General features: G+C 40.2%; 1 protein-coding gene across 2 annotated transcripts in view; it reads right to left on the bottom strand.

Annotated features, from left to right (window-relative positions):
* The window catches only part of CENPP (centromere protein P), a 315,918-nt gene extending 294,049 nt beyond the window's left edge, over positions 1 to 21,869 (bottom strand). The window contains exons 1-5 of one of the 2 annotated variants that reach the window (XM_048858371.2): positions 21,477 to 21,869; positions 18,404 to 18,555; positions 17,545 to 17,690; positions 16,996 to 17,084; positions 7,510 to 7,598 (exon numbers count right to left, since the gene is read on the bottom strand). In XM_048858371.2, the coding sequence (XP_048714328.1) occupies positions 7,510 to 7,598; positions 16,996 to 17,084; positions 17,545 to 17,690; positions 18,404 to 18,537 (458 nt within the window). In that variant the 5' untranslated portion in view covers positions 18,538 to 18,555; positions 21,477 to 21,869. The remainder of the gene's footprint in view (positions 1 to 7,509; positions 7,599 to 16,995; positions 17,085 to 17,544; positions 17,691 to 18,403; positions 18,556 to 21,476) is intronic. The other variant, XM_048858370.2, reaches the window with a different exon arrangement.
* Positions 21,870 to 21,921: the final 52 nt, after the last annotated feature.

Genomic DNA, 21,921 nt, shown 5'->3' with positions numbered 1-21,921 from the left:
CTGAATGCTGATCACTTGCTTTCAACCATCATCCTCCTGTGTGGCAGCAATGATATAAGGCAAATTTACCTTAATTCAAGGAGTAACTGTGGTGCATCGGCATTGCTCATGCAATACTTGTTAAGGGTCACTTAACATGTATGGACAAAACATGCAGTTTCAAGTGTAGACATGCCCTAAGTACACACACATATGTACAGACGTAATGTTTGCTACATATGAGACAGTGAACCACATTACTGTACCAAATACAAAATGAGTATTGGCTTTGACGGTACACGTGTAAGATAAGTGATTTTCTTCAGTGTCAGAGGGAGTGAAGGAAATGAGTACAAAAACCTAAGTTTTTGAAGGGTAAGCACAGGAGTTCTCAAACTGGGGGTTAGGACCCCTCAGGTGGTTGCGAGGTTATTAGATGGGGGGTCACGAGCTGTCAGCCTCCACCCTAAACCCAGCTTTGCATCCAGCATTTATAATGGTATTTAATATATTAAAAAGTGTTTTTAATTTATACGGGGGGGAAGTCACACTCAGAGGTTTGCTATGTGAAAGGGGTCACCAATACAAAAGTTTGAGAACCGATGGATAAGCAGGAGAGCCTGAAGAAAAATATTTCTACTCTGACTCATTCAGCTGTCAAGAAGGTTTTCAGAAATCTGAAACAAAATGGAAACTCTATTTTCACAAGAAATAATTCACAGCACTGAAGTTAACTAGGTCTCCCCTGACCCTGCATTCCCACAGTTATTGCTGTTTTCGTTCACTCATTTCAGAGAGTGAAATGCCACATTACAATCACTCACTTTTGCCAGTTTGGAAATGATTCTCAAAGTGTTCCTAACACTGTAGGAGACTCCTTCAAATTACTTGGAGTTCTGACAGACCAACAACATAAACAAAAATTTATTGGTTAGCTTAATAATGATGTGAAGAAATATGAAGTATTGGCACTACACTGCTGTGTTTTTTGTAATGGTAACCTGCGTGTATCCTTAAGTATTAAGAAAAATTTTCAAAGAAATAGGTAGATCTGTGAGAGAACTCATAATTTAAGACTGTTTTGGAAAGAATTTAGCAGTCTAGAACCAGAGTGGATTAAAAAAAAAATTCCATTAACTACAGAAAGAACTGATCTCAAAAGCTATTGTGCATGTGACAGAGAAGTTATCCAAGAAACAGAAGACAAATTTAGGAACACAGTAACTCCCTATCAGGCCACAATAAAATAGTCCCTATCCAATTTCTGTACCACTTTTACAAAAGTGTATCAGTAAAAACAAAAAGTATGTAAGAAACAAAAATCCATTATAAAAGAAACAGGATCCCTTAACTACTTCCAAAGAAAAAAAAATTAACTCAGCACAGTACTCATGACTTTTTGCACCAGATATAAAAACAAGAAATGACTCTTACAGCTGTGGTAATAATGATTGTCTCATGGGGTTCCCTTTCTCTCTCTCTCACACACACAAAACTACAACAGACCACCGTCACATAACACACCCACCCCCAGAACTAAGCCCATGCAAAGTTTAATATAATACAGATGTGTTGCAGATACAGCACAAAATGCTGCATTCTACTGACAAAGTCAAAGTTTAACTAGTTAGGAAACACAAAGTTGAAGCCATTCTCAAAGTGTCAAACAAAATACAAAACGGAAAGGGTAATTTATGCAATAAATTAGTTTACTATTCCCTGTCTTGTGGCCCACTCACCGCTAGAGTCACCTCCTCCTGGACACTCTGGGGGTTAGCTCCGTCCAGTTGCTGGATCCTCTAGCAGTCTCTCCACCCAAGGTCCTCTCTCCTGCCCCTCTAGCTCCAGGAGCTACAGCTTCCTCTTCATGACTGGGCCCTTTGACCAGGTCCCAAAAGTCCTCCCCTTACGTCCTCGAAGTCTTCGAAGGCGAACTGCCCCAGGCAGTCCACTTTCCACTGTGTGGACTGCACCACTTCCCCAGTGGCTGGTAAGGAAACCCAAGCCCACCCTCTACTCCAGATTCCAACTCAGGGGTCCTCACTTTAACAGCCAAGGTCTGCCCTATCCAACTCAGAGACTAACCAATTTATTTGAGCATAAGCTTTCGTGAACTACAGCTCACTTCATCGGATGCATACTGTGGAAAGTGTAGAAGATCTTTTTATACACACAAAGCATGAAAAAATACCTCCCCTCACCCCACTCTCCTGCTGGTAATAGCTTATCTAAAGTGACCACTCTCCTTACAATGTGTATGATAATCAAGGTGGGCCATTTCCAGCACAAATCCAGGGTTTAACAAGAACGTCTCGGGGGGGGGGGGGGGGAGAACAAGAGGAAATAGATTACCTTGCATAATGACTTAGCCACTCCCAGTCTCTATTCAAGCCTAAGTTAATTGTATCCAATTTACAAATGAATTCCAATTCAACAGTCTCTCGCTGGAGCCTGGATTTGAAGTTTTTTTTGTTGTAATATCACAACTTTCATGTCTGGAATCGCGTGACCAGAGAGATTGAAGTGTTCTCCGACTGGTTTATGAATGTTATAATTCTTGACATCCGATTTGTGTCCATTTATTCTTTTACGTAGAGACTGTCCAGTTTGACCAATGTACATGGCAGAGGGGCATTGCTGGCACATAATGGCATATATCACATTGGTGGATGTGCAGGTGAACGAGCCTCTGAATAGTGTGGCTGATGTTATTAGGCCCTGTGATGGTGTCCCCTGAATAGATATGTGGGCACAGTTGGCAACGGGCTTTGTTGCAAGGATAGGTTCCTGGGTTAGTGGTTCTGTTGTGTGGTACGTGGTTGCTGGTGAGTATTTGCTTCAGGTTGGGGGGCTGTCTGTAGGCAAGGACTGGCCTGTCTCCCAAGATTTGTGAGAGTGTTGGGTCATCCTTCAGGATAGGTTGTAGATCCTTAATAATGCATTGGAGGGGGTTTAGTTGGGGGCTGAAAGTGACGGCTAGTGGAGTTCTGTTATTTTCTTTGTTAGGCCTGTCCTGTAGTAGGTGACTTCCGGGAACTCTTCTGGCTCTATCAATCTGTTTCTTCACTTCCGCAGGTGGGTATTGTAGTTGTAAGAATGCTTGATAGAGATCTTGTAGGTGTTTGTCTCTGTCTGAGGGGTTGGAGCAAATGTGGTTGTATTGCAGAGCTTGGCTGTAGACAATGGATCGTGTGGTGTGGTCAGGGTGAAAGCTGGAGGCATGTAGGTAGGAATAGCGGTCAGTAGGTTTCCGGTATAGGGTGGTGTTTATGTGACCATCGAACTCCAGCGAGAGACTGTTGAATTGGAATTCATTTGCAAATTGGATACAATTAACTTAGGCTTGAATAGAGACTGGGAGTGGCTAAGTCATTATGCAAGGCAACCTATTTCCCCTTGTTTTTTCCTCCTCCCCACCCCCCCACCCCCCGACGTTCTTGTTAAACCCTGGATTTGTGCTGGAAATGGCCCACCTTGATTATCATACACATTGTAAGGAGAGTAGTCACTTTAGATAAGCTATTACCAGCAGGAGAGTGGGGTGAGGGGAGGTATTTTTTCATGCTTTGTGTGTATAAAAAGATCTTCTACACTTTCCACAATATGCATCCGATGAAGTGAGCTGTAGCTCACGAAAGCTTATGCTCAAATAAATTGGTTAGTCTCTAAGGTGCCACAAGTATTCCTTTTCTTTTTGCGAATACAGACTAACACGGTTGTTACTCTGAAACCTATCCAACTCCTTGTTGCTTTTCTCTTGACCCTTGCCTACCTTTCTGGCTCTCTCTCCTCCCAGGGATTAACTGTAGACTACCCTCTATAGTCCCAAACCCACCTCTCTTCACCCAGGGAGTGACTCTGGGCTACTTCCCTGGAGCCCCTAGCTGCTCTCAGTTCCTGGGCTTTCTACAAGCCCCTTCTTTTCCCATCCAGCTGAGCCTCATCTAATTAATCCCTGTTCCTGACTCCTCCTCCTGGTAGAGAAATGCCTCCTCCTGGTGGAGAAACTGCAGAACAAAATTCATTTGCAAATTTAACACCATTAATTTGGGCTTGTATAGGGACTGGGAGTGGCTGGCTCACTACAAAAGCAACTTCCCCTGTCCTGGCTTTGACACCTCCTCCTCAATTATTGGGAGTGGACTACATCCACCCTGATTGAATTGGCCTTGTCAATACTGGTTCTCCACTTGTAAGGTAACTCCCTTCTCTTCATGTGTCAGTATAATAATGCCTGCATCTGTAATTTTCAGTCCATGGATCTGAAGTGGGTTTTTTACCCACGAAAGCTTATGCCCAAATCGGTTAGTCTTTCAGGTGCCACCGGACTCCTCGTTATCTTTTCATATAGACAGACAGTATGATTGAGCTCATTGTCTTTCTCTTCACTGCAATGAGCTCTAGGCCACTCTGAAGTTAGAACATGTCCAGGACAGTGGTTCCTATGTGGTGGAGATATGCTGTGCATTTTCCTTCAATAACTGGAAACATTTTTTCAGCATATGCTGCAAACCAATCTTTATCTTGTACATTCTTTTTACCAAAAGTGAAGACTATAGCTATATGGATATTCAGTCTAAGTGTGTTCCACGCTGCATCAGCAATCAGGGGAGGTGGAACGCAGGACACAGCTTCCCGGAGATTTTTAGTGAGTTGAAGACATCCTCCTTGGTCTTTTGTGTTGTTGATATTAACGTGTGGGCGAACAGCTTTGTTTGATACAATGGAATTTCCTCATTTTGCAGCATGGTCTGTGTCACAGTCTGAACTGTAAAAACTAAGTATGGAGAATATCCTGTAGGTGTTTTCTCTGGGTGACAATTAAATCCAGCTGGTGCCAGTGGCTACATGTGGGATGTCTCCAGGAGACCTTCTGGCCATGACTACCTCTCGAAATAGTTATAACCAATGCACAGTACTCCTGTAGTGTTTGCCCACTGTTATTTATTTTTCCTACTCCATGGTGGCCTGTGCATAGCAACCACATCTTGTGATGAGAGGCGACTCTAACACTGAACTATCCCAATAGATATAGTCACTCACCTAGTGGTAGTTTGCCGGTGACACTGTCTACCTACTAATAGAACAAGTTCCTCTCTTGAAGGGTGGAATAAAGTGCTGGGGCAAAGGTAACAGTGATGTTGGCAAAGCTGCCTGTGGAAGATATTCTTAGTGATATAATACATCCTCATATTGCAATGGGACATTTGACCCTGGGTGCTAAGAAGTTGACTGCAAAACCAACCATCCCACATTTGTGATGGTCGTTTCCTTTTTCCATGCTAAATGAAGGCATAATGCATCTCGCATAGAGAGCCTGCGTCAACTAGTCTGATTTCAGAGAGAGTGGCTACATCTATGTCAAGCTTCTCCAGCTCTCTGTCAATGGTGGCAACCTTTCCAGGGTCATCGACCTCACTGAGGTCATCCGCACAGTGCAGATTGTCCTCACATTCCGGCAAGCAATGAAGAGGGCAACCATCATACCCAAACCTTTGGCACATACACCTAGGCAGAAAAATAAGGAGGCTTGCATTATTACCAGGAGGGGGGATTTGGTCCTACTGACTGGATCAAAAGGCACGAAAGACCAAAGATATTTGGAAGCCAGCACCAATGCAGGAGATGCCAGAGAGCAGAACTGAGTTGCAATGCCAACCACCTGACGCTTTCTCCCCAGTGAATTCAGTTCAGAGTTTTCTGCCCTAGCTTCTGTTCAACCAAGAACTGTCTACAAGGTATCAGTGCCAGACAGAACTACTCCTTTGTGAATATTGTTTTTCATTCCAGTGGGTATCTGGCATACCCACCACTATGAATTGGTGTGTGGTGGGGTTCCCAGTTTAGTCACCAAGCAACTGATTCAAGGCAGGTTACACGATACCAGTAGTAAGCCTCACATTCCTGACCTATGAGGATGGTAGCACTAAATGCCATGGCTTAGCTGGTTAAATAACTGTCTAGTAAACAGGAGATTGTGGGTTCAAATGCCAGCCTCTACTTACTTCTCACCTCTCTGATAAGAAAGATAAATATGTACTTTACAAGTCACTTCAATAAAAATATTAAACTTGTTTAAAAAAAGACCATTGTAGGCCGGACTGGTAGCATGACTGTGACATACTGGGGTGCAATCTAGCCAAGTGAGGGGCTGCTCTGCACCTTGGGTGCCTTAAAATGCCTGACTGCAGTAGCTACCACCTGACCCACTCACAAGCAGCCTGCCAGCATGCAAACACCTTGAATGTCTATAGGTAATTGCAGCCTGCCAGCCACACACGGGTCACACGCTAGCTTTTACCAGCCTGGGTTCTTTCTGCAGAGTGACCCCAACACACTACCAGTCCTAGATTTTCCCAAAAATATATGTATTGTACTGACCAGCCCTCTCTTCGACAGTCCAAATATATTATATCTGTTGTCCCTTTAAGGGAACAATACACAACAACTTGCCACCTTAAATGGCGTTACCCAATTTAAGTTAAACACACCGGATTAGTTTCAATTAAAGAATAAAAATATTTATTTAACTACAATGGGATTTTAAAATGACTACAAGCAATGAGGCAAAAGTTAGAAATGGTTACAAGAAAAATAAAGTTAAAACACTTCCTAGGGCCTAACTTAAACTATCCTTGATTCAAAGTGAAGTCCTTACTATATCCTTCTAACAGAATTACTGACCAAACTTTACAGATCTGGACCTCTCTCCCAAAGTCCAATGGCTGTTTCTTTTGTCTTCTCAGGTACGAAGGAGGAGATTGACAGGGAGAGATACACCTTGGGGTGTTTGCCCCTCATTTTTGTTGTTTAGCCCCCTCAAAGTTCTAACCAGCTGAGCAGAAGGAAACAGAGTCTAGTGAGGTAAGATGCTACATGCTGTTTTCTGTCACTTGTGTGCTGAGATGCAGATTTTCTTTGTCTTCTTTCTTTTCTCTTGCTGAGGACATTGTTTACATCTTATATGCAAACTGAGACAACCACACATCCCTTTATATAAGACTGCTTGACCAGTTGTCCCTTAACTAGCTAGGAATAAGAAACAGACTCCTATCCTTTGAGGGTCATTCACTAGAGGGAGATGCGATCACACACATTTTGCCCATGTATAACAATGTTGGAACAGAAAAGCAGACCTTGAAAGGATTTCTTGCATATTAATTGAAATTAGTTAAATTATCTCTGGATTAAGCAATACAAAGTTCTAAAACACATAGCAAAAATATGTATTCCTGTTTTTAATATGGCTTCATAATTCATAAATGGCCCTTTTCGGCCTTAAAAATCTATGATAATCTAATCTGCCCTCCTGCCATGACATAAACCATAGAATTACCTCTATTAATTCCTGTATCAAACCCAGTAATCTGAAGGTATTTAAGAGCCACTGATTACAACATGTTACCAAGCGAAGAAAATGACACAGCTTTTTCAACAAATCCAAAGAATCAACCCACTCAATACTTTCTCTAGTACAATGAACCATATCAACCATACAAAAATAATTTATTTAACAAACAAAAACCTTACCTGGACACAAACTTGCTTAAATCCAAATATTCACCACATTCCATTATAATGCTGAGGTCAGTAACAACAGCAGATATGCTTTCATTACTCTAGATTAGAGAAATTAAGAAAAAAATGCAGATTAATTTATAATTATATATAAACTTGTTAGTTAAGGAGATCTTAAACACAGATTTTAAAGTGAGGTCTACTTACACAAAAAATCTTTGATCATACACATAAATAGTACAAAGATAACAACCTATTGGAATAATGCCTACGCTCCCTTGAAGAGAAATGGTAATTTTTAAGAAGTACAAGAGGATGGTGCTTGTATTCTTCATAACATAGCATTGCTTTCTGTTTAATCTATTATTGTCCCATTCTCTTCATCCCCCAGCATGACTTCAACAAGTAATATTAACAAATTAACTATTTGTGTAACACTGTGGTTTTCAACCACAGGTCCATGGACCCTTAGGGGTCCGCAAGGTTTTGGGCGTCCCCCAAGCAGGGAAAGCTTTAGACTTGTTGGGGTCCATGGCAGAAACCCAAAGCCCTGCCACCTGCGGCCCTGAGCCCAGCCACCTGGGGCTGAAGCTGAAGCCTGAGCAATGTAGCTTTGCAGGTGTCCCTGTGGTATGGGGCACCAGGCAATCCGCTTGCTTGCTACCCCTAACGCTGGCCCTGGCTTTTATATGCCGAAAACCTGTTACTGTAGCACAAATAGGCCATGCTTGGGGGGCGGGATGGGGGCTCAGAAAGAAAAAGGTTGAGAACCTGCGGTATAACAAACAAAACTTTGTCATCCAACCACTAATACATATAATACTGTAATGTGATCTAAAGAGAGGAATAAGAAAATCATTTGCTCTACAGTTCTCCTTGTGTTTTATTTCTTGAATTTGTTTTGTATTTTATGACATCCATTTTGCCTTACTTTCATTTTACTTCACAAGAATACGCGTACACAAATATATCTGCAGAAATAAGTGTGATTAACGTGTATACCAAATTAAAATCTCAAACAATGTATGCAATTTTAGCTTTCACAGAGAGTGAGAAAGTAGGTTCAAATAGAAAAAATATAATTCTTTGTATTATATGTTAGAACACATCACTTGGAAAGACATCATGAAACAGGCAGCATTAATACTTCTCACTGCAGTGGGGCATACCATACTGTTTTTCCTATTCCAGCTACTATGAACTCATGGGAAGGTAAGGTAGAGGAAACAAATTTAATGGGAATGCTGGAGTCAAATGAAAACATATCATGACATTCTGTAGCATTGTTTGTACAGGGACATTGCCAATGTTGCCATGACTAGAGTTGGAGAAGGCTAGCCAAGATACTTTATAAAATTTGGGAAGTTGAATAAGCATCATAAGGAAAGAAAATCAATTAAAACATATAGCAGAAGGCTCAGATCTGGGCACAGAGCAGCAGACAAACTGCTAGCACAGTTATTGGATGTAAGCAATTGTATCTTTATAGAAAACTGGCATCCCAGGAAACTGACACTACCATTTTATGCCCAGACGCCATCTTATGGTCCACTGAAAATGTTTAAAGGAAAAAAAATCCTCTGGAAAACGGCAATTTTTAATTAAATTGACCACTCCCTCAATGTTCTTGAGATTTGACGTGGTAGAGTTTAAAGTTAGTATAAAGCTAAAATTGTGTATGTACTTGGAGAGAGTTTAAGTACAATATGGCAGAATCTCATGGTATTTTTATGTCAAACTTCATCTTTCTGTAAAGGATCTCTGCTTTGGCACATGGGACTCCATCTTTCATTATTAATGACTTTTAGCACCAGTACAGGCTTTTTTTTTTTTTTTTTTTTTTTTTAAATCTAGAGACAAAAGTAAAAACCCTTTGCTGTGGTAAAACTTTCAGATTTCAGTCAAGAACCTGCGGAAACAAAAGAATTTAACTCATTCAATTGGAAGATCTATGCTGTGGCCATTTTATATCTCCCCAAAACAGGGGGAAGAAAAATAATCCTTACTTAGACCAGAACTGGGTGGAAGATGTGTTACCCAATTGGACATTCCTCGAAAAGAGGTTTGGGAGAATACTAACAGGAGGATTAGAGCTATATTTTTATTCTAAGGGTCTCAGAATACTTTACACATATTAGTAAATCTGTGTCCCAACACGAATCTCCTACGAGGTAAAACATTTATCATCCTAATTTTACAGGTGGAGAGCGTAAGGAACAGAAGTTATGGGAAAATTTTCAAGTTTTAAAATTGCGGATTAAGGACCCAATCCTGCACTGAGAAATATGGGCAAACCCCCGTATCCATGCAGACCCCCATTGACTTCAGTGTTTTCATTGCACATTGGAGACCTAAGTGTCTTGGATAACATCACACAGGAAGTCTGTAGCAAAACCAGGATTATCCCTATCTCACAACGTCCAATTTTGTGCCTTAAACGCAAGACTGCCATTACCCAAACAATTCCTTGTTTAAACAAATGTTGTATGCACAAAAAAATTCACAGACAGCCTCTCTTTCATGCTGCTGAGGTAGCCAAATAGCAGTGTATGAAATATTTCCACAGAACCTCCAACATACCAAATACACAACAGGATATTTTCTTTAAAAAAAAAAAAAAAAAGATTTTTTTCAATTCCGTTACATACGAACTTCTGAACTATACTTCCGGAAAAAAGTTAGTGCACACATTAGTCACATACAAAAATCTGAATGTCATAGTAAGCATGCTGCATTGTCCGTTTCTTTAAAAAAATAGAAATTAAAAGCAAGATGTGTCCATTTGCTTTGTTCATGAAATGTTGTGTTGACATTTTACTACTGTAGATAAAAAATTCATAGATATTCTCACAATGAATGTAATCGTCACATTATAAATAAAATCTTCAAATTGAACACCATACATAGTAATACAGCGCATACAAGGAAGCTGAATTATAATTGCTATGGAAACCACAGCTTTAAATTTTCTGACTTGTATATGTAAAATCTCTATCATATTACAAGACCATATATTTTTGTTGTATTTAATAACTGTACAAGTAGATATGTGCTATACACATTAGAGTCTGTATGTGTAATTCCCTCTATGCTAGAAGATGCTTATATAGCTCCATATTTTTAAAAGCATGAAATATCAGAAACTTAAATTATATAATGCAAAAGGGGGGGGGAACAAAACCAGAAAATTAATCTCTCTCTACTAGCATTTTAAATTGTAATTTTGACACAGGTTTTTGTTTTTTTGTTTTTTTTCCCACAGGAAATGACCCATCAACAAAACAAATTCACATAAAAATCACAATTTCTCTGATAAAAAACATGTAATTTAAATTCCAGTAAATAGTGAAATACTGCCATCTAACGACATAGATTTAAATAATTTAGTGCACAGTCAACATGGATGTTTATTAGAATATTAGCCTGAAATTTTATTAGAATATCAACATGAAATTCTGCATCTTCTCTTCAACATGCTAACTTCACAATGCATTAAATGAGGTCATGATTCTGTAAAAACAAACTAAGGTGAGTAGTCCCTTTGACTTCAGCGAATCTTTTTGCACAAGTGATGACTGCTCAGCTGAGTACAGTTTTGTAGGATTCAGTCCTAAATTTAAGTCAATGGGTCTACAACTGTGAGTAAAGTTAAACATGTGCTTTGGCTTGCAGACTTAGGGTCACAATTATGGCCCAAGATTTGCTTATATCAGAAGTCTGAAGGGGGAGACCCGAACTGTTTTTTGAACTAAGAGGAAAATGTTAGACAAAGTAAAAAATTTCTAATCAGAATATTTTAATTATCTGTAGCTCAAGAACAATTAGATTCACTTTCTTAAATTTTGCAGAAACATTCTCCTTTGTTTTTAGGGTAAACAAGGCAACGCTCAGACCAAGCCATAGCTTTAGGAGGTTAATATAAGGCTTTATAAAGGAAGCTGATTAGTAAATGTCTCATTAATATGTAGGGTTGTTGTGTTACTAAACAGGTTCACGTTTTTCTTATATTTATCTTAAGATTTTATATATTATGAGACTTTTCTACCCATTAAAGGCAACAATTTATACCTATTTTTGGAGGGGGCCAAATTCCATATGTAGTTAAACCAGTGTTGCCAACTTTTCTGATCTTTGTCATGATATTTCGTGTTTTTCTTAGAAGTCCAACTCTTGGACTCCTGGGGTTAAATGAAAATCTCCCCTTCGTTTCAAATAAAGTTAAGCTTACAAGCTTCATAGCTGAGGAGAAAAGCTTAAAAACATAATGCAAGTTCACTCTAAAGATTAAAAACAAAAAGACAAATAAAAAAACCCAAATTAAAATATATATCTCATGATTTTGGAGGTTCTGACTCATTTATGAACTCTTGGGGTTGGCACTATTACAGTCCATATGCTGCTTCATAAATTTAGGATTATACTCTACCTTAAATCCACAATCCATTGATATCAGTGCAATGATGGATCAAAGATTAAAAGTAGAATACGGCCTTTATATGGCGATTCAACTTTCAGATATTATTCTTTGTTAAACTGCGTTCACTATTGTTCAGTGGGAAAATATTTTCAGGCCAGGACAACAGCTATTTCTGTCTTGTATATCTTTCTTTTTCCTATCCTCTTTTCCCTATTTATCTCTATCGACTCTTTCTTCACTTTTTTTTTCATGCAACAACTCTAAATTCCTGTGTGTGTTTCATTCTCACCCACAATTTCACCATCACAGCTGATAGAATGACCAGCAGTTAAATACTAGTGTCAGAAGTAATATTCTAATTAAATTAATGGGAGTAAGGAAGATCTTGACTCCCAGCACCATAGTTTCACACTCTCTGCAAACTGAGGACACCACCACTGTGTATCAGTTACTATGAAAGCTAACCCTTACTTACTTTTTTTTTTTAAATGAAAGCTTTGATTCTGAAGAATCTGAATATACCATGCTGGTTTCAAAAGTGCATCAGATAGACTGAATTTATGATACTACTTCATATAAGTATACATCTGAAGGACTTTGTAAGAAACCATTTCCTCCCAACCTCATTCTGGCACGTTTATCACTCTTCACCTCACAGATACATCTGAATGGCTAATTTTCTCTGTTCTACTTAATAAAATTAGATTTTTTCTTCCAAGTTGTCAAAACTTAATTCCTTGTAGTTATTTTTGACCGAATCTTTCAGAACTAATTTGTCTCTTCAAGTAGACTTAAACCATATTTCTTTTACATGTTCATAGGTATCTTTATTGAGTAACAATATCTCTGTGTAAGTATATCCTCAGCAAAAAATGAAGACACTGGAGCATCAGCTAAAGTACAACAGAAAAAAAAAACTTGAAAACAATTACCTCTTGTCTGATAACTGATGCTTACAGAAATTAACACGCCAAGTTTTATGTAATAAAAACAAATGTATTAAAACAGTGTAACTCCCTAAAGAGGACAATATAGTCTTTTTTTTTTTGATGCACGTGCTTATTTCTGATTAACGTTAATGGCACTCATATGCCCTGTTTAAGACAGTAAAAGACTTAAAGATATAATATGCCAAAGTTTGGAAAATAAATGTAAAGTCAGAGAGAACCACTAGATCATCTAGTTGACCTCCTATTTATCACAAGCCATAACACCACCCAGCACTTGCATATTAAACCCAACAACCAAAATTAGACCCCATTATTACAGCCCACAGGAGACTAAATTATTACATGCAACAGGTAGAGAATAGAAGGTGCATCAATGCCCGCAGTGGCAGCAAATTGATTAAGTGAGATATACTCAGATAATCCTGGCAATCAACTTGCACTCCAGGCTGCAGAGGAAGACGTTAAAAAAAAAAAAAAAATCACAAGATCACTGCCAATTTGACCTGGAGGAAAATTCCTTCCTGACCCCACATATAGTGATCAGTATATGTAATATCCATCTATGACAGTCTGATAATAAGTCTGTCAAGTTAATTTTTCATTAACAACATTTATTATCGTCACCTTTGGTGTTCATTACAACTTCCAATCTGTAGCAGGAACGGATTAAATCTGGGAAGCTGACATAGGGCCATCAAGGGACTATCAACATTAAATAGTTCCACTCTGGTAGAGCAATTGGGTTGCTTCCAGTAGAATCGTTAACTTTTAACAAGACTCTGCCCAGCAACCAACAGAGGAAGGTTGGAGCAAGGAATATTCCCAGCAATGTCTCCGACTCAAGGAATATTTCCAACAACCTCTGAACAACATACTAATCCACAGAGACCTTCCTATCTACATCACAAAAAGAAGGATTCTAGGTGGACTCCTCCTGAAGGTCGAAACAACAGACTGGACTTCTACATAGAGTGCTTCCGCCGACGTGCATGGGCTGAAATTATGGAAAAGCAGCATCACTTGCCCCATAACCTCAGCCGTGCAGAACACAATGCCATCCACAGCCTCAGAAACAACTCTGACATCATAATCAAAAAGGCTGACAAAGGAGGTGCTGTCGTCATCATGAATAGGTCGGAATATGAACAAGAAGCTGCTAGGCAGCTCTCCAACACCACTTTCTACAAGCCATTACCCTCTGATCCCACTGGGGGTTACCAAAAGAAACTACACCATTTGCTCAAGAAACTCCCTGAAAAAGCACAAGAACAAATCCACACAGACACACCCCTGGAACCCCGACCTGGGGTATTCTATCTGCTACCCAAGATCCATAAACCTGGAAATCCTGGGCGCCCCATCATCTCAGGCATTGGCACCCTGACAGCAGGATTGTCTGGCTATGTAGACTCCCTCCTCAGGCTCTATGCTACCAGCACTCCCAGCTATCTTCGAGACACCACTGACTTCCTGAGGAAACTACAATCCATCGGTGATCTTCCTGAAAACACCATCCTGGCCACTATGGCCGTAGAAGCCCTCTACACCAACATTCCACACAAAGATGGACTACAAGCCATCAGGAACGGTATCCCCGATAATGTCACGGCAAACCTGGTGGCTGAACTTTTTGACTTTGTCCTCACCCATAACTATTTCACATTTGGGGACAATGTATACCTTCAAATCACCGGCACTGCTGGGGTACCCGCATGGCCCCACACTATGCCAACATTTTTATGGCTGACTTAGAACAACGTTCCTCAGCTCTCGTCCCCTAATGCCCCTACTCTACTTGCGTTACATTGACAACATCTTCATCATCTGGACCCACGGAAAAGAAGCCCTTGAGGAATTCCACCATGATTTCAACAATTTCCATCTCACCATCAACCTCAGCCTGGACCAGTCCACACAAGCGATCCACTTCCTGGACTACTACGGTGCTAATAAGCGATGGTCACCTAAACACCACCCTATACCGGAAACCTACTGACCGCAATTCCTACCTACATGCCTCCAGCTTTCACCCACACCACACCAATGATCCATTGTCTACACCCAAGCTCTACGATACAACAGCATTTGCTCCAACCCCTCAGACAGAGACAAACACCTACAAGATCTCTATCAAGCATTCTTACAACTACAGTACCCACCTGCTGAAGTGAAGAAACAGACTGACAGAGCCAGAAGAGTACCCAGAAGTCACCTACTACAGGACAGACCCAACATAGAAAATAGAAAATAACAGAATGCCACTAGCCATCACCTTCAGCCCCCAACTAAAACCTCTCCAACGCATCATCAAGGATCTACAACCTATCCTGAAGGATGACCCATCACTCTCACAGATCCCTGGGAGACAGGCCAGTCCTTGCTTACAGACAGCCCCCCAACCTGAAGCAAATACTCATCAGCAACCACACACCAGAACCACTAACCCAGGAACCTATCCTTGCAACGAAGCCCGTTGCCAACTGTGTCCACATATCTATTCAGGGGACACCATCATAGGGCCTAATCACATCAGCCACACTATCAGAGGCTCGTTCACCTGCACATCTACCAATGTGATATATGCCATTATGTGCCAGCAATGCCCCTCTGCCATGTACATTGGTCAAACTGGACAGTCTTTACCTAAAAGAATAAATGGACACAAATCAGACGTCAAGAATTATAACATTCATAAACCAGTCGGAGAACACTTCAATTTCTGGTCACTCGATTACAGACCTAAAAGTCGCAATATTGCAACAAAAAAACTTCAGAAACAGACTCCAGCGAGAGACTGCTGAATTGGAATTAATTTGCCAACTGGATACAATTAACTTAGTCTTGAATAGAGACTGGGAGTAGATGTGTCATTACACAAAGTAAAACTATTTTCCCATGTTTATTCCCCCCCCCACCCCCCACCCATTTTTGTTAACTGCTGGAAATTGCCCACCTTGATTATCACTACAAAAGGTTTTCTTCGCCCCCGCCACCCCCGCTCTTCTGCTGGAAATAGCTCATCTTAAGTGATCACTCTCCTTACAGTGTGTATGATAACACCCATTTTTTCATGTTCTGTGTATATATAAATCTCCTCACTGTATTTTCCACTGAATGCATCCAATGAAGTGAGCTGTAGCTCATGAAAGCTTATGCTCAAATAAATTGGTTAGTCTCTAAGGTGCCACAAGTACTCCTTTTCTTTTTGAGAAAAGTTGTCATAGACTGCTTTTAAAACGGACATGCTCTCCAAGCAAGCAGTCCATCCCATCAATAGAAACAGACATCACAGCTGGAGTGGAGGCAGGAGAGGCTTTGTCTACCTCCAACACTGATCAATCCCAAGAACTCTCAGGAATGGTAAGAACTCTAAGGGCGGGATTGCATTCAGGCATCTATTGCTTTGCATAAATCTGTAACTCTTTTATGCTAAGGGCATGTCCACATAGGGGACACTCAGGTAAGTTAAGGTGAATCAGCTAAAAGGTATGAAATCAATGTGCATAAAATAAACGTTTCCACCACCATCACCCACGCACACACACCCCTGTAGATGCTTTCATTCAGGAGTAAAGTGGAATTAGTTTGCTGAAACTTAATCCAGTTTAAATCTGAATGTCCCTGGACAGGCAAAGCACTCATAGTAAAATGTGTATTTTAAGTAGTTTCTTTGGAGAACCTGTTTTCCTTGCTTGAACAACCTTGTGGTCCCTGACAAAGGAACTGTAAACCAGAGCAACCACAGCTAGGTGGATGTCTGGAAGAATGTGCAAAGTGGTTGGAGAAGTTAGGAAGGTCTCAACATGAATTTTGGGTCCTATCGCAGTGGGACTGCAGAGACCCTCATCCCAGTAAGGGTGCCAGACAACAGGCCTAACCAGGAGACTGTCTAAGGAGACCCTCAAATGGAAGCAGTGACTAGACTTTGCAAATGCAGCTGGATTTGATGCATGTAGGATTCAAAGGCAGACCCAATTATAACAGACCAGTGGACTGTCCACCAGGGGGACTCAGCCAGGACTGTGACAGTACCCATTCCAAAAGTTCAGATTTCTTCTATCATGACAAATACACATCCATAACCATTTGGATTCCCCCCCCCCCCCACCCATAGAAATATCTTGTCATTACCTGTATTTCTAGAAGATGAAATTCCATCTGAAAAGGCAGTGAATAGCAATTTCCTGACAATCTGTGCTTCTGTATAGTTTTGTTTCCAGCTATAAAGTAGGTTAAAATATTTTAGATTTCTGATCACATTCAATAATTATTCTGTCTCCCCATTAGCAAAAACAATATTAAGCTATAAACTTGAAGAGTGGGCAATGTATGTTATACACAATATAAATCATGCAATTAACCATGTAAGTGAAAAACTTTCCTACCAAATGGATTAGAAAGTCAAATTAGATCTTCAGTGTATCTCCAGCGATAGATATATTGGCAACATTCTGTCTTCTGTTATAACCTTTTAATACCATTGAGTGTAAAACCAAGAATCATTTGGCAGTATGTATAAACATCACAGAATTCCATTTACCAGCAATTACTGTGCTAGTGTTTTATCATTTCAGAGCACAAGTTTTTCTGCAAATGTTGAATGCTGAATTATAATCTGCAACTGCAAACAAACTGTGACAAAATGCTTGCAATGTTACTAATAGGCAACCAAATGCTTACTTTTTTCCACTGTTTCCTTGGAGTAATTTGTGAACCAAATGCCAGTAAATTTCATTAAAAAAGAGAGGTCAGATTCTAAACAATCCAGTTCAGCTTTCAGATCTGGTGGAGATTCATGTAGTTTAGATTCTCCTTGGAGTGATTTTCTAGAATTGAAAAGATCCATTAGCAATCACCAGGGCACAGAGAAACCTTTTAAAAAGAGTTGCTCTAACATGTAGATCTATGAAGGTGGTTCAGAAATGTCTTATGTTTTCAGTTATACTTTGAATTCAGTGGCACTACTCATGTAAGTTCTATTCCATGTAAATACTTTATGTTCCCTGCCATGTACCAACAGGCTAGTGGTTATGGAAAGCTCTCACATTGACACAGGAGCATTCAGTAAAATGAGTTTTGGCAGCTTATCTGCATCTTTCCAGTTAGGATAATCAAAAAAACCCCATTTGCTTCAAGAAGATTATTTTACTTTGTAATTATAGATTTAAATCAGAGTCAAAAAATTAGCAACTTGTCAGGATCCCAACATAAAATTTAATATAGCAAATCACTGCTATCCTCATTTTTAATACAGAGGTGCAGCATGCAACAGAGAGTAGGCACAGAGCAGTGCATGATAGAATCTGTGAACTCCACAGGTTGTACCTCCATATTAAAGAAGGCAGCCACAGGTCACACTGCAAACTTCTGAAGGCTACACTTCAGCCACCACTAAACTACCAAGTGCATTTCTCAATACTTCTGATTCTTTTATTGCTAAAATGTTTACTTTATGAAACAGCATGAATAAGGGTGGACAAGAACAATGCTGAACACACATTCAAAAACCAAAATTAATCTGAACATATAAAATACATACATTGATATTTGTATCTCTTCATCAGAATAAAATGTAGATTCTTGTTTGTTTTCAAACTTTTGAGTTAACATTTCAATTTCTTCTTCCAAAGAATGAATTTCATCTTCATAAACTTGATAAATGTCACTCTCCATTTCTCAGATTCAATGTTACTAAAATGATACAAAATTTTGTAAATAAGTATATTCATTTTAACACAATTAATGTTTGATCCTATTTATTGATTCTAAAACTATGAAATATATAGCACTACAATATTAAAGTTTCTCTCTCCCCTTTTTAAAAAGATTACATGAGTCAGCTCACACAGCTTACCAATTCTGAAAACTAAATATTTTAGATACGAGTGTTTTTGACTAACAAATACATATTTGACAAACTTTAATGTTAAACTAGCTACAGAATATTATTAAAATCAAAGGAATTGTAGATACTGAGCCATATGTTCCCCTCTACTATGAGGTTTAAAGGAAAGCAAATGAGTTGAGTCTTGCATAACTGAAATCAGTGGGAGTTTTGCCATTGACTTCAACAGGCACAGGATCAGGCCCATACTTAAGTGGAAAAAAATCTATGGTGCTATCAGAAATGGGAACAAACTGAGTCCCCTAAGACTCCACAGAAACCCCTCTTGGAATCACTCTAAGATTGGGGATTGGAACATTCTACAATTAGGGACACATCAAAGCATAATGTCTGCTCCTTCTAGGCTGCATGCTGTCATTAGGTGTTTGTTTTATAAGCAAAAAAAAAAAAAAACAACAGATGGCAGTTAATCCTGCTGAAAGCATAATAAATTCCCGTACAACAGCTTCCAACTCTTATGCCACCCTATGAGTTGAGCTAACACAGAGCAAGAAGTGAGTGGAAGAGACGACAACCTGATGAAGGTTCTAACTTGTGTGTTCTTTCCTCATACAGGATTTTTCGTGAAAGGGTATAATAAAACCTAATGCAACAAATACACAACCCTGTAGGAAATAATTGGTAATTCCCTATGACCCTTTTAATTTCCACTGAATTTAATACTGGTCTCATTTAAATACACAGATTTCATGGTAGGTTCCAAATCCAGAGGTGTAATCCTGGGTCTACTGAAGTCAACTGAAGTTTTGTGATTGACTTCAACAGATCCAAGATTTCACCCCAATGGTAGGGAAGGGAGTGGGTGGTTAAGCACATTAAGTTGCTATACTGTGGCAAAATATTTAAATCAGCAGTAACAACTGATAGAAGACCTACATCAAATATGGCAACAATGTTGAGATGTGAACAGTTCACAGCTCTAAGTAGTCTCTGAACTGAAGAAACTACTTCAGTATTTGACTCTTAAAATAGCTTGTCCATCAAATCAGCAGCAGGCAACAAAGATACAATGGAAGTGTCCACATACAAAAGCAGTTTAATTTCTGGAAAAACTGAAGATTTCGCCAGCTTCTTACGCACCAAATTCAGGATTTATAAATTTGAAAGATAGTTGTAGCAATTACAAAACTCAATATGGATAAAAATTGTGAATTTTATTTTTATTGGAATTTTTAATTGTTTTATCTCAATTGTGTTCTTTCAAACCTAGTCCTTTGTTGTCTACATATGTTTCTGTTTGTACTGAATCTATATTAATAGCGCTGTTTACCAACAGTTTGTTTCCTAAACACAGCACAACACTCTCTAAACCAAAACATTTCTGTTGCCTGCCAAGCTGTGTTTGTTTCTCATAAGGGCTGCAAGGTCAGCAGAGGTAACACACACACTGGGTGAATTAATTCTGATGTTAATGTAGTTGCACACCAGAAATAAACTGGGCACATCATATTTGAGAATACAACAAAACAGTTTAATGTTTACATTTTCCAGAAACAGATGTGTATGTTCTCTGCTTATGTTTAAAAAGAAAGATTTTCTCTATTAGTGTACAGCACACAATGTATTTCAGATATAAGTATGCACTTTGGATGTGTGAGCACTATGTGAGCACATCTTCAAAACAGAAGACTCAAAATGAGAATAAAACACAATGTACATATTTATTTTAAGAAAACTAACCACAATTTTTTAAATGCTTAAGTTTCCAAATCACTAGCAGCATGTACGTTTATGAAGTCTAAATATTTGTCTTTCATATACCATCTGATACAAATTCCTGAAGTTAAATGTTTGCTCTCTAACACCTACACTGTCCTCCCTGCACAATTTCAAGGGGTCTGATCACAGAATAGCCTACCACTCAAAATTTTGTAGGAAATAAGATAACTGATTTTCGAGTGTTTTACTCGAAATGATTTGTAATGTTGAAGTTTAAAAATATTGCTCTTAGAATACACAGCACCCAGACAGGTCATTTTTCTTTTTGATGTTTATCTACTATATATTCAAATAACTATCAGATACAGATAATCAAAGACAGGAGTCTCTTAACTCATAAACCCAAAAGAAAATATATAAGTGCCTAGCTCCCAGCCCTGGGAGCCAAAACCACAAATGGCTAGGGGTGAGGAGGATGCAGGCCCGAGTCTCGGGGAAATCCCACAGACATTTTGCATTGGTTGCTTGTTTTCAGGCAGACAGACCAGGCTCCAAGGAGGAGAAAGGGGGCCAGCTCCCTCTGGCAGCAGACCCTTCTTCCGACCACTGCACTTGGCTCCTGATAGTGGGACAGAGAAGGCTTCAGGTCTGTCCCTTGCTGATCAGACGCTGCTTCCCACTCAGGCACCAGGAACCCAATATGATCAGAAAGGAGGAGGCAGAGCCCTCCACGAACTGTAAGATTCCTCATTGAGTGAGGGAGGAACCAACTGTTAAGTACCCTGCTATCCAGTGGTTAATCTGTGTCAGCGCTTGCCTGGGCAGAGCCCCCAGCACCTCTGGGCTTGGCAGTTCATCGCCCCAGCACCTCTGGGCTTGCTGCATCAGTTATGAATATAAAAAAAAAATTGCTTGAGCGCCAGACACCGAATTGCTGCAGCCCTAGCGCCTCTTTCACGACAAATTCACCGCTTCAGCCCCAGTTGAACAAACCTTCCCCCACCCCAGCCTCCCCCTGAGAGGACAGAGGGCAAGACTTAACTCCCACCGGCAGGGAGCGTGATGACAGCACCACAGGGGGCTGAGCCTCACCGGCTGTCTTGTCCCTTCAGGCCGCGGAATCCGCGCTGCCTGCGCTCTGGAGCCGACGCTTCGAACCGCCCGCCCAAACCAACGCCCGCCGCTGCCCTGCGGGCGATACCACCGGAGCAGCCCAGGTCACTTTTCCCAGGCCACACGCACACAGCCGGCCAGGGCGCCAATCACATGCCCCACTCGACTCTAACGCCGAGCCTCCGGGCAACGAGCCCCGGCCTTCGTTGGTTGGTTAGTTGCTTAGTTAGTTAGTTTTTGTTTGTTTTCCGGGCGCTGGCCTGAGCGATACCCCCGCGTTCTGGTCCCTGTGGATGAGCCCAAGCACGGCCTGCGCGAGCCAGAGATGTGTACCAACTATACCCGGCCGGTCGGGAACAGTGAGCCGCTGGCGGTTGCCG

This window comes from Caretta caretta, chromosome 7 (genome assembly GCF_965140235.1).
Source record: "Caretta caretta isolate rCarCar2 chromosome 7, rCarCar1.hap1, whole genome shotgun sequence".
NCBI classification, from domain to species: Eukaryota; Metazoa; Chordata; order Testudines; family Cheloniidae; genus Caretta; species Caretta caretta.
The sequence above is the reverse complement of the archived record's forward strand: the minus strand, read 5'-3'. Positions and strand labels throughout refer to the sequence as shown.